The 10933-nt window shown below is 40.0% G+C and overlaps 3 protein-coding genes across 3 annotated transcripts; 1 reads left to right on the top strand and 2 right to left on the bottom strand.

Moving 5' to 3' along the window:
- Window positions 1-24: 24 nt before the first annotated feature.
- LOC117627255 (CRM-domain containing factor CFM3, chloroplastic/mitochondrial) lies at window positions 25-4839 on the top strand. The gene is made up of 9 exons (XM_034359235.1): window positions 25-1049; window positions 1270-1735; window positions 1817-1947; window positions 2187-2531; window positions 3041-3197; window positions 3283-3575; window positions 3683-3742; window positions 3969-4052; window positions 4258-4839. The coding sequence occupies exons 1-9, from the start codon at window positions 201-203 to the stop codon at window positions 4333-4335; spliced, it is 2463 nt and encodes an 820-aa protein (XP_034215126.1). The 5' UTR covers window positions 25-200; the 3' UTR covers window positions 4336-4839.
- A 314-nt stretch (window positions 4840-5153) lies between these two features.
- On the bottom strand, window positions 5154-8033 carry LOC117627256 (cleavage stimulating factor 64). Its single transcript, XM_034359236.1, has 7 exons — window positions 7914-8033; window positions 7710-7787; window positions 7145-7183; window positions 6488-7066; window positions 6305-6397; window positions 5662-5829; window positions 5154-5561 (listed from the first exon to the last, which is right to left on the bottom strand). The coding sequence occupies exons 1-7, from the start codon at window positions 8004-8006 to the stop codon at window positions 5436-5438; spliced, it is 1176 nt and encodes a 391-aa protein (XP_034215127.1). The 5' UTR covers window positions 8007-8033; the 3' UTR covers window positions 5154-5435.
- Window positions 8034-9075: 1042 nt separating this feature from the next.
- Window positions 9076-10775, bottom strand: LOC117627257 (protein CUP-SHAPED COTYLEDON 1). The gene is made up of 3 exons (XM_034359237.1): window positions 10622-10775; window positions 9816-10081; window positions 9076-9708 (listed from the first exon to the last, which is right to left on the bottom strand). Exons 1-3 carry the CDS (start codon window positions 10773-10775, stop codon window positions 9076-9078), a joined length of 1053 nt encoding a protein of 350 aa, XP_034215128.1.
- Between the last annotated feature and the right edge of the window lie 158 nt (window positions 10776-10933).

Here is a 10933-nt window from a genome sequence, read left to right as displayed (position 1 = left end):
AAGAAACATATCCAAAACTTTCCCAGAAATATCTTATCATCTTCTTTCTTCCCCCCAACTGTAACTACAGGGACAGTCTTCTGCAACCTCCCTTCTCTCCACATTTTCTCAGTTCCGAGCAATCAGAGAATGTTAGAGAAAATCGAACACCACCATCAGCAGCAGCGACAATAAGCTCAATCTACTTCTTACTCACTACAATGGCCTTCACAACCGCAAAAATTTCCGAAATGCCACTGAGGAGCTCACTCCCACTCACCTCTCACTCATCCTCCTCTCTCAACTTCCTCTTCTCAGCCTCAAAACCGTCATTTCGCCTCCTTAAACCCTTCTCTTCTCTCAAAGCCACCGAACACAGCGGAAACCCGAACGCCAAACCCTCACACAAATCCAAACCCCCCTCCGCTCCTTGGCTCAACAAGTGGCCCCCTCGAAACTCTCCGGCCGAATTACCCCGCCAAAAAGTCAACGAAAAGGTAAACGAATCGCACGGCCGTGACCAAGCCGTTAAAGCAAACACCACTCAATACTTTGATAAGAACAAAGGCCAGAGTGCGATTGAGAGAATCGTGCTTAGGTTGCGGAACCTAGGGTTAGGGTCCGACGATGAGGAAGAAGACGACGGTCTTGGATTGGACGGTCAGGATTCAATGCAGCCGGCAGCAAGCGGAGAAGAGAAGCTCGGCGATTTGTTACAGCGCGAGTGGGTCCGGCCCGATTATGTATTGGCCGAGCAGAAGAGCAATGATGAGGTGGCACTGCCATGGGAGAAGGAGGAGGAAATAAGTGAAGAAGAGGAGGTGAAAGGATTGAGGAAGAGGAGAGTGAAAGCTCCGTCATTGGCAGAATTGACAATTGAGGACGAGGAGCTTAAGCGGTTGAGGAGAATGGGCATGGTGCTTAGGGAAAGGATCAGTGTGCCTAAGGCCGGGATCACGCAGGCCGTGCTGGAGAAGATTCATGATACGTGGAGGAAGGAGGAGCTGGTGAGGCTCAAGTTCCATGAGGTGCTGGCATTAGATATGAAGACAGCCCACGAGATTGTTGAGGTTTGTTCAGTTCTTGAATTTTCAGTTCACATGGTGTTATGATCCATTCTTTACATTTGTGTCTACATTGTGTATTGGATGCAATTCTTGCTGAATACAACTTGGAACCCCGTCTTGAATTTAGAAATGAACAGGAAGGAGTTGTTGGCACCATTTACTATTACTGTTGTTTATATCATTTACTTTCTTAATGTAACTGACTGCTTGTAGTGATGGTCAGCGTCGAACAGGAGGGTTAGTTTTATGGAGATCGGGAAGTGTCATGGTCGTGTACCGTGGGAGCAACTACAAAGGGCCTTCTAAATCCCAAACTGTTGATAGGGAAGGAGGTGCTCTATTTATCCCAGATGTTTCTTCAGCTGAAACTTCGGCAACAAGAAGTGGCAATGATGCAACTTCAGGTCCAGATAATAATGAGAAAGCTGTAAAAATCCCAGCACATCTTCCGAACATGACGGAGGAGGAAGCTGAGTTTAACAGCCTATTGGATGATTTAGGTCCGCGTTTTGTTGAGTGGTGGGGTACAGGAGTACTTCCTGTTGATGCTGATTTACTTCCCAAGACAATTCCTGGTTACAAAACACCTTTCAGGCTTCTCCCTACCGGGATGCGATCACGGCTGACTAATGCAGAGATGACTAATTTAAGGAAACTTGCTAAATCACTTCCTTGTCATTTTGCCCTTGGTAAAATTCTCCTTCTGTGTAGTTTTCTTTAGTTTACCACGTCAATATTTGACATAACACTTCATGCTTAACTTCTTGAAGGGAGAAATAGAAACCACCAAGGATTGGCATCTGCTATTATTAAACTTTGGGAGAAAAGCTCTGTGGCAAAGATTGCTGTCAAACGAGGTATCCAGAATACAAACAACAAATTGATGGCTGAAGAGCTGAAGGTCCGTCCTACATTGTCTCTTGTTCTTAACTTTTTTTTGTTATTACTTGATATTGATGTGAAGCACTTTTCCCTTGCATTTTCTAGCAAATCTTAGTTCACAGTCTCTTTCTTTCTTTGTCAAATAGGTTTAAGGTTTTTTTGTTTTTGTTTTTGTTTTTTTGGGTTTCAATCTTTTTCTGGAACCTGTGTAGAATAAAGATGAAAGGGCTCTGGTTTATAATTTCTTCTATTTTGCAGACATTAACAGGTGGCGTTTTACTGCTCAGAAACAAATATTACATTGTCTTTTACCGTGGAAAGGACTTTCTCCCTACAAGTGTAGCTGCTGCTCTGGCTGAAAGACAGGAATTGACGAAACAGGTTCAAGATGTTGAAGAGAAAATGCGGATCAAAGCAATAGATGCAGCTTCTTCAGGTGCAGAGGAAGGACAGGCACTTGCAGGAACTTTGGCTGAGTTTTATGAGGCCCAAGCCCGTTGGGGAAGAGAAATATCGGCTGAAGAACGTGAAAAGATGATTGAAGAAGATTCAAAAGCCAAGAATGCCAGGCTTGTGAAACGAATTGAGCATAAACTAGGTGTTGTAAGTGTTTTCTCTATCCTTCTTTTAGCTTGTAAGGGTCTCACACTCCCACTCCTTCTGAAGTACACCATTGACTTTGGGCCTCTTTCATTATTGTCCGTAGCTCCGGAATTAAGTTTCACATAATTATTTTTGAATCTTAAGAAGGCTTGTTAATCTCAGAAAAGGAGAGGCTTGTTGTAACTTGTATATGTATTTAAGTCATATATGCCTATATGTAATCTTTTTAACCCTGTCCATATGTCACTATATGCTGATTTTGTCTTTGGAATTTCTCTTTTGTATTCCCCGATATGGTAGACTTTCTGAATCTTGGGAGTTAGACTTTGTGTTATCTGTTGTGTACATCCAGATCCAGTGTACGAGGGTGGTGCCATTTTTTGCAACATATGTTGTCTTTTCCAAAATATACCATTTACACTCTTTAGATATATAACTTAATCTTTGGTTAAAATATGTATGTAGATTCACAAATATATCTGAGTTTGAGATTCTGAATCCATTGACAGGCCCAAGCCAAAAAGCTAAGAGCAGAGAAACTCCTATCCAAGATAGAATCGTCAATGCTTCCTGCAGGTCCTGATTATGATCAGGAAACAGTCACTGATGAGGAACGGGTTATGTTTCGCAGGGTTGGTTTGAGAATGAAAGCATACTTGCCTCTTGGTGAGTAATCCTTTTTTTTTAATTTTTGGGTGAAGATGGAACTTTGAGCTGAAACACTGATGGTCTTTATCTCATATTGTACCAGGCATACGCGGTGTTTTTGATGGCGTTGTCGAAAACATGCATCTGCATTGGAAGCACAGAGAACTTGTGAAATTAATAAGCAAGCAAAAGACCCTTGCTTTTGTTGAAGATACAGCTAGGTTATTGGAATTTGAGAGTGGTGGAATACTTGTGGCAATAGAAAGAGTCCCCAAAGGATATGCTCTAATCTACTATCGTGGAAAGAATTATCAGCGACCCATTACCTTGAGGCCAAGGAACCTTCTAACTAAGGCAAAAGCATTAAAACGTTCAGTGGCCATGCAACGCCATGAGGTTTCTCTTTTTCTTTTCTTCTATCCCAGTTTTTCTGTTGAATTACATGTCCACTGATATTTGTCTCTCTGTGATGTGGCCTTCACCTCATACTTGATCTTATGTAGGCTCTTAGTCAGCACATATCTGAATTGGAGAAGACCATAGAGCAAATGAGTTCAGAAATTGTAAGTTAATAGTCACATTACCTTTTTTTTTTTACCCCCTCTTGAAAGAAAAAAGAATCTTTTAATATACCAGTGTGGTGATGTGCATGCTCCTATATGTTGCTTAGTTTTGTCTTTGAAATTATTTAAAGCAAATTTATTTGTGCAATATAAGGGTAGATTTTGTGCTTTTGCATGGGGGGTGTTCGCTCATGTGTATGACCATAGTTTTGTTTATTTTGAGCAGGGTGTTTCTGAAGATATAGCTGATGAGAGTACCTGGAGCTCAAGAGATCCCGACCAGATTCATTGTGCCTCTGAATTTGTCCAAGTGAGATATGCTGTTTCTCATTATCATCTATTGACCATCCTGTCTCTCAAATTGTGGGATTAGATGGCCTGGGTTGGAGTTCGAATTTTTCTCTAGGACAGCTTTTTGTTTTCCTTAACTATTTATGTAGGATCAGTTGAAAAAATAAGAGCCTGTTATGAATTTATGCATCAATGAGAGTAAAATATTTGGTTCTTATCTGCAGAGTGAGGATGAAGCTTCACGCATGGGTTCAGATGGTAGTGACGATGATGAAGGCTTTGATTGGGAAGACGAAGATTAAAGAGTTGTGCATTTTGAAAAGCATCTTGAGCAAGAATTATTGACAACAGCAAAAATATGCTTATGAGAATCAGCCATGTGATGCTAATCAAGCTGCGTTGTGGCTTCTGTCTAAAAATGCGAATGTTTATGTGAGACTTGGACCGTGACATGGATGCGATGGAGTTTTTCTTTGAAGAGGATGGAGTTGGCAGCAATGGAGGAAACATTGAAACAAAATGTTATCAATTGAGACTCGAGAGTGCACACATCTACTTGTTCTTGGCTTTTAGCATACGTACAATTCTAATGTATTTTGTTGCTCAACAACATTAATCCAATGTCCCTAACACCAAGCTTTCTCTCTTCCTTATAGAAGGGCCTCCCATATTGTAGTTAGTCAACCCATTGTTTTCATATTTAGGTGCTATTGGTTTAGTCTTGTTAACATTTGTTCGTTTCTGTATGTGTATACTACAGTGGATGTAGATTTAACACCAGAAGGTTACATCTAGTAGTTCATTCATTCATTCTTTACATTGTAACTTTCTGACGATTGGACTGGTATTGTAATTACATGAAAGCAGGCAAAAGCAGGAAAGCAATGCTCTTGCCAACTAGAACAAAAAGATTACTCACCAAGAGGCAAGTATGCTTTCATTCTCAATCTTTTTGCTTTTTGGCTGGTGTTGTTACTCACCAAAAGCATCTGATGGCAAGTATCACCAAGAGTCATAGGATCTGATGGCACAAATTCAAGGAAATTCAAGTGCTCTGTTTCGAGAAATTGTGCCATCAGATCCTATGAACAACACTTGTACTGGATTGGACGTAGGTGAGTAGATGAAGGAAATTCAAGTCTTACATTCTAACAAGAAAACTTCGCCAAGTAATTGGCAGCATATTTCCAAAGATACAATTACAACACCTTCGCGTTACAAGACACTCTGCATCAACCTCCGACGCATACAATCAATTAAAAACTCATTGATAAGTAACAAATTTATGTGACATAACTTCGATTACTAAATAGCCCATCGTATCTCTGAGAAAAAGAAAAAGAAAAAGTTTAAAGCTGTCCGTCCAACTTCCGTATGAAAATTTTCAAAAATTCACACAAGTTTATTGGCGCAATATCTGCTGTAGCTGTAGCACTTGATTCCTTTGCTCTGGAGGCAGGAGGTTAATTTGATCTGGTGTGAGGCTCATGACCTGTTGAAGCAGTGCCTTCTCCATATCAGGGGTCAACTGCACAATGAGCACAAAAGTCAGATGGCGTGACAGGAAAACTCAAGCTATAAATAAAGCTCCAGCTGAAGTCAAATATGAGAAGTTGCAGCTATGTTACAGGTGGGGGGCGAGTCGACTGGCTTCCAGGGCCCATTTGACCAGGAACCAATTGTGGCGGTCCTGAACTTGAACTCTCCGAGGGGCCAGACATCCATGATCCTCTGTCCACTTGCATGGAAGATCCAGCTTGATTGTTGAACTCTGAACCTAAATGCATACCTCCACCCTAAAATAAAAAACCATCAGGTGAGCTCAATTATTATTATCCACCAAACCTGGCATGAAATCCCAATTAGAAGAGCATTAAAGGCGAACCCCAACCCACCAGAAACTGACATTCCAAACACAAAAACGACTCTCAATGAAAGCTCGAAGCAGAAAAATGAAGGCAGACCATGCCCACAAACTAAAATTTTATTCTGGCAACTAATGACACATTTCCTATAATCAAGCAACTCCAACCATAAAAATAATGATGACCCTTTTTTTCTTCAATACAGTACTGTTAGAGATACAAGACTCTTAACAACATGCCCAACTTTGCCTATCTTTTGGTGCAAATGGTATTTTCCTATTATTGAATGTAACCCATTCACCAAACATTATTCTTTAATGATATAAACATCAAGAACACAGTTGCAAGGTTTATACAGATACAATTTTTTAAATTGAAAGAAAAAACATAAACCAAACACATTTACCTGATACAAAGATTGAGGTGGTGGTTGACTTGGAAGTGGTGGCTGTCCCTGGGGAAATGATGGCCCAGCACTAACAGGGGGTTTTGTACCTGACTGAGCAGATCAGTGAAAAAGACAATTAGCCCAATCCCATCATATGCGATACATTTGATAATGACTGGTGAACTATAAACTTCATCTTACATGAAACATGGATTGTGGAAGATGTTGAGAATTAGCATGTTGGTAACCCATGTTTGGCCCCATTTGTTGCGGATACTGGTGATGGAAGTTAGGCATTGAAGGTGGTCTTGGTTGTGGTGGCAACGGTGGTTGCATTGGCATATGCAGAACTCCTGATGTCTGTAATGACTGTTGCAACTGGCCGGAAGCAGTAGGCATTTGGGTTTGATGAAGCGAAGGTGGCTGTGAAGAAGAATGAAGAGGATGTGAGGGTATATTTGGAAGTTGAGAGGACTGTGGAAGCGATGTCGGGGTCATTTGATGACTCAGATGTCCCTTAGGCTGCTGTGGGGTCTGCAGAGGGTGTGAAGGCATAGGCTGAGACTGAAGATTTATTGATGGAACAGCAGCTGATGAGCTAGGCATTGTAGATTGGTTTTGATATTGCTTTCTCAGAGGAGCTTGGATCTGAGATGGCCCTGTTTGGTCCTGCAAACCAACTTGACCCAGCGACACGGAAGCAGACTGAATGTTTGATTGCTGAGTTGGTTGTGTAGACTGCTGGGAATGCTGTGATGCTGATGGCTGAATGCTGGGAATCTACAGGCAACCTCTATTTAGCATATAATAGAAACACAAAAACAGAAAAAAGATAAGGTTCCAAAGACAAAAGCATACCACTTGAGGTGGGCGCACCATTCCAAGCATAATCTGTGCCTGGTGAACGGATACAAATTGCAGAAATACAGTCAGCATTAATACAAGCAGCTGAAGGTAAAAGGGATAGTTCACAGACAAAAGCTATTTAAATTAAGAAACCGATTAGAGACCACTAAGCAATGAACTCTCAACATCATGAGACAAACTCAAGGTCCTGAAGTGATGGATGAAAGTCCCTTGACATGGACAGTAAAAAATTTCAGACAGGCCGTTTGGTAAAAGTTCAGCACTTAGCAGAAACGTAAATCATACACTAACTTAGCACTTAGCAAAGAAACAATTACTGTAAGGAACTTCGAAACAAAGCTATTCATATCATTTGAATCCTAATCACACAAAAATTTCTCAACGAAGGCAATAAGGAATAAAGAATCAAAATTGACACAAACTAAACCTAACTACACAAAACCATATGAATGAAAGAAAAAGTAAGACATTACAAATTTACATATCTATGCATAAAGGGGAAAATCGAAAGAGAAAAAAAAAAAAACCCTAAAACCCTAAAGAAAAAATTAGTAACCTGGAAAAGAGCTTTGGTGAGAAGCGGGTTCTGAATGAGGATCTGCCTGGCTTGCTGCTGGTTCTGCTCTATAAGATTCTGTATTTAACAACACAAAGAAAACAAACGCGAACATTACTCGTAGGTCTTCTTTAGGTGTTTGGGAGGCAAGTAAATTTTGAAAGGAAAATTGAAGAAGAAAAATTCGAGAGGGAAAGGCAATGCCTTCATTTGAGACATGATGGTGTAAAGCTGGTTCTTCGACATGCCGGCGAAATCCGCAGGTAGACTGTCGCCGGCGAGTTGCTTTCCCGCCATTGTCCGCTGAGACTGCGAGAGAGAGAGAGAGCGCGCTTACGTCAAAAGCGAAAACAAAAAAAAAAAAAAAGATAAAAAGAAGGGGAAGATAAAAAAAGAGAGCGTGCTTTAAGAGGGTGCAGTGATTGTTCTTTAATGGGCCTGGGCGCTTTTAAGGACAACTTATAATGTTTGGGCTGGACTCTTCTTTTCTTTTGACAAGTGGGCTGGATTATTACTATTCGTAGAATTCTATAAGGCCCTTAGATGAGGCCCCATCTCTTAACCGTTTGATCAAATTGGTTAGTTTGATCTAATGGTTAAGATATATGGCCTCATATAAGGGCGTTATAGAATGACTCATTTTTATTATTACTATTATTATTTTATTTTTTGTAAAAGAGTTTGATTCTTTTTTATCAATGAAATCAAGGTCCTTGTAATCAAAGAGTTTAATGGTTTGTAATATTTTATTTATTTATTTTAATACGAGCGATATTAGAGAAGGAATGGTATAAACACGGGACCTCAGATAGTCTCTTAACTCCAATTTTTCTTCTTGCAACTAGAAATTCTCGATGAACAAGCGAGTAATTTGTAACAATTGCAAATTTCTCTAGTCAATAATAATATACCATATCAACTTCTATACTACTAGATTATATGAACTTTTCCTATATATATATATATATATAGAGAGAGAGAGAGAGAGAGAGAGAGAGAGAGAGAGAGAGAGAGAGCTTTTTAATTAACAAGGATTTTCATGTGTTGAGATACATATTATATGTAGTGCATACATAATATATAAGAGCTACGTACAAGATTAACAGAACAACAACAGATGACTTGGGGAGTTTTCCCCACCAGCTGACGTGCATTGAGCTGGGCCAACTTAACTACTCCGGAACATAATTAAACAGAACCATAAACTAGGCAGTTAACCTTATTTTTCGACATGGATCGATCTACATGAATAGATCATAAGTAGTCGATCCGTGTACTGAGTGAGTCATATATATATATATATAGTTGCATTTCGTTTACAAGATGTTATTTAGGTTATTCATTCGATCTCAGGCCAACTAAAACTTCACCAAATGGAGTCCAAGTTGAATGGTTGCTCCGGATGCTGCTGTGGCGGCACGGCTTCCATCATATCTCTCGTCGATGAAGATGCTTGGAAATTTGAATTCATATCTGCACTAGTGCCGGACCCAAACTGAGACATTGGCCGCGGCATGCCTTGCTCCATATTAATATTAATATTATTATTATTATATGAGTAAGAGGGATCTAGGGTAGCTGCACCTGTATTACTACTCCTAAGTTGCAATGCCCTAAGAAGCAATGAATTCACCGAAAGGTTCGACGGAGTTAGCAAGTTCGATGGCCATGGCCACGTTAACGTCGGAAGAGCGCTTGCAGCTGCCTCTCTTGCTGCGCCCCAGTTCATGTTCACGTCACTAGTATGATCATTAATATTATTATTGTAACAGCTCTGTGTTGAGGACATGGTGCTGATCAACCCAGTGGATGAATTTGCAATGTTGTTGCTATTTAGGTTTGGCAACTCGATGTCTCCAAATTCGTTCACGATTGAGTTTGTTTCTTCGCATGGGGACTCAATAGATGTCTGCTGCTGCTGCTGTGAGGATGTTGTTGTTTGCTGTGGCTTTTTCAGTGATATGCTCTTTTGAAACACCCTACAAACCACCCATTCTTCCTGCATATTAATTACATGAGAAAGTTAGAAATAATTAGCCCTCAAGAATTAATTAGCAAATATTAATTAAGTATATGATTATATGTTGTTTTGCTTATCTAGTTTACCTTTGAGGATTTGAAAGGATGTTTGTTTTCTAGTCTGTATTCGTGCATGACCCAGTTGCTTTTCTCACCCCTGGGAGCTCTACCCTTGTAGAAAACTAGGGTTTTCTTCATCCCAACCAGCACACCTGCTCGATGGATTTCCTTGTCTTTCCCAGTTGTTTTCCAATACCCAGCTTCTGTGGCTCGGTTGGTTCGAAGTCCAGTTGGATATTTTCGGTCTCTCAAGTTGAAAAAGTACCACTCTTTCTCTCCCATCGAAGCCTTGCCTGCACCACCACATCATTAGTTTGTTAGTTATTAATTTGAAGAAAAATCACCATGTCATCACTTTGCATATCATATTTATGCTGTCAACAAAATCGGAAGGAAATATTCATGCCGTGTTTGAAGATACTGTTAAAGGTCTTATTGCATTTTAAAAAAAACAATAAATAGTCCTACAGCTAAGGAAAGTCCACTAAGAAAAAAATGTCGTGGGAGTTAGTTCTGTCTATGTATTTGGTATGGTTTGGTCAAGCAAATCAGAGAGGAAAGAAGAGAAACATAATTTTCCCCATTTCCAAACTCCATTTTTCTTTTTGGCAAACACATCAGGAAAAAAAAAAATTATATATCATGATCATGAAGATATCATTACTAAAAGCCTCAAGGAATTAGAACGAAAGAAATCCTAGACCTTCCAGCCACAAGCGTATATTAGATGAAAATAAGATGTAATAGAGGAATTAAGGCAGATGATCTGGTATGAAGAACACAATTATAACAGATGAGGATGCTTATAAATAATCTCATGTATGTATGTATACCTGGGAGGTCCCAAGGTTCACACTTGTTGAGATCAACAACTGCTACAGCTTTCGATGTGAAGCTAGCATCAGAAACCTTGCAGCACAGATAGTACGTGATCAGCTCTTCATCTGTGGGATGGAATCTGAACCCTGGAGGAAGACTGTCTTGCATATTCTTAATTCTGATTCAGAAAAATATTGAACCAAGTGGGATAATTTTGATGAGCAAAAGAAAGCAATCAGCAGACGCAAGTAGCTTGCAGGGATACTTGATGCCAGCTTCAAATAAACCCACCAAGATGATGAGGTATTAATGGTGTGCCCCTTGTA

The sequence above is a fragment of the Prunus dulcis genome, chromosome 5 (assembly GCF_902201215.1).
Source record: "Prunus dulcis chromosome 5, ALMONDv2, whole genome shotgun sequence".
Taxonomy (NCBI): Eukaryota; Viridiplantae; Streptophyta; class Magnoliopsida; order Rosales; family Rosaceae; genus Prunus; species Prunus dulcis.
The sequence above is the reverse complement of the archived record's forward strand: the minus strand, read 5'-3'. Positions and strand labels throughout refer to the sequence as shown.

What these genes read in the sequence shown, in the direction of transcription:
- LOC117627255 (XM_034359235.1), top strand. Translation starts at nt 201, where the DNA reads ATGGCCTTCACAACCGCAAAAATTTCCGAAATGCCACTGAGGAGCTCA. An exon ending in TGGCCATGCAACGCCATGAG is followed by an intron (nt 3,576 to 3,682) that starts GTTTCTCTTTTT and finishes GATCTTATGTAG; the next exon opens with GCTCTTAGTCAGCACATATC. An exon ending in GTGCCTCTGAATTTGTCCAA is followed by an intron (nt 4,053 to 4,257) that starts GTGAGATATGCT and finishes TCTTATCTGCAG; the next exon opens with AGTGAGGATGAAGCTTCACG.
- LOC117627256 (XM_034359236.1), bottom strand. Translation starts at nt 8,006, where the DNA reads ATGGCGGGAAAGCAACTCGCCGGCGACAGTCTACCTGCGGATTTCGCC. An exon ending in CACCTCAATCTTTGTATCAG is followed by an intron (nt 5,830 to 6,304) that starts GTAAATGTGTTT and finishes TTTTTATTTTAG; the next exon opens with GGTGGAGGTATGCATTTAGG. An exon ending in AGTCGACTCGCCCCCCACCT is followed by an intron (nt 5,562 to 5,661) that starts GTAACATAGCTG and finishes CTCATTGTGCAG; the next exon opens with TTGACCCCTGATATGGAGAA.
- LOC117627257 (XM_034359237.1), bottom strand. Translation starts at nt 10,775, where the DNA reads ATGCAAGACAGTCTTCCTCCAGGGTTCAGATTCCATCCCACAGATGAA. An exon ending in TGAACCTTGGGACCTCCCAG is followed by an intron (nt 10,082 to 10,621) that starts GTATACATACAT and finishes GTGGTGGTGCAG; the next exon opens with GCAAGGCTTCGATGGGAGAG. An exon ending in ATCCTTTCAAATCCTCAAAG is followed by an intron (nt 9,709 to 9,815) that starts GTAAACTAGATA and finishes ATTAATATGCAG; the next exon opens with GAAGAATGGGTGGTTTGTAG.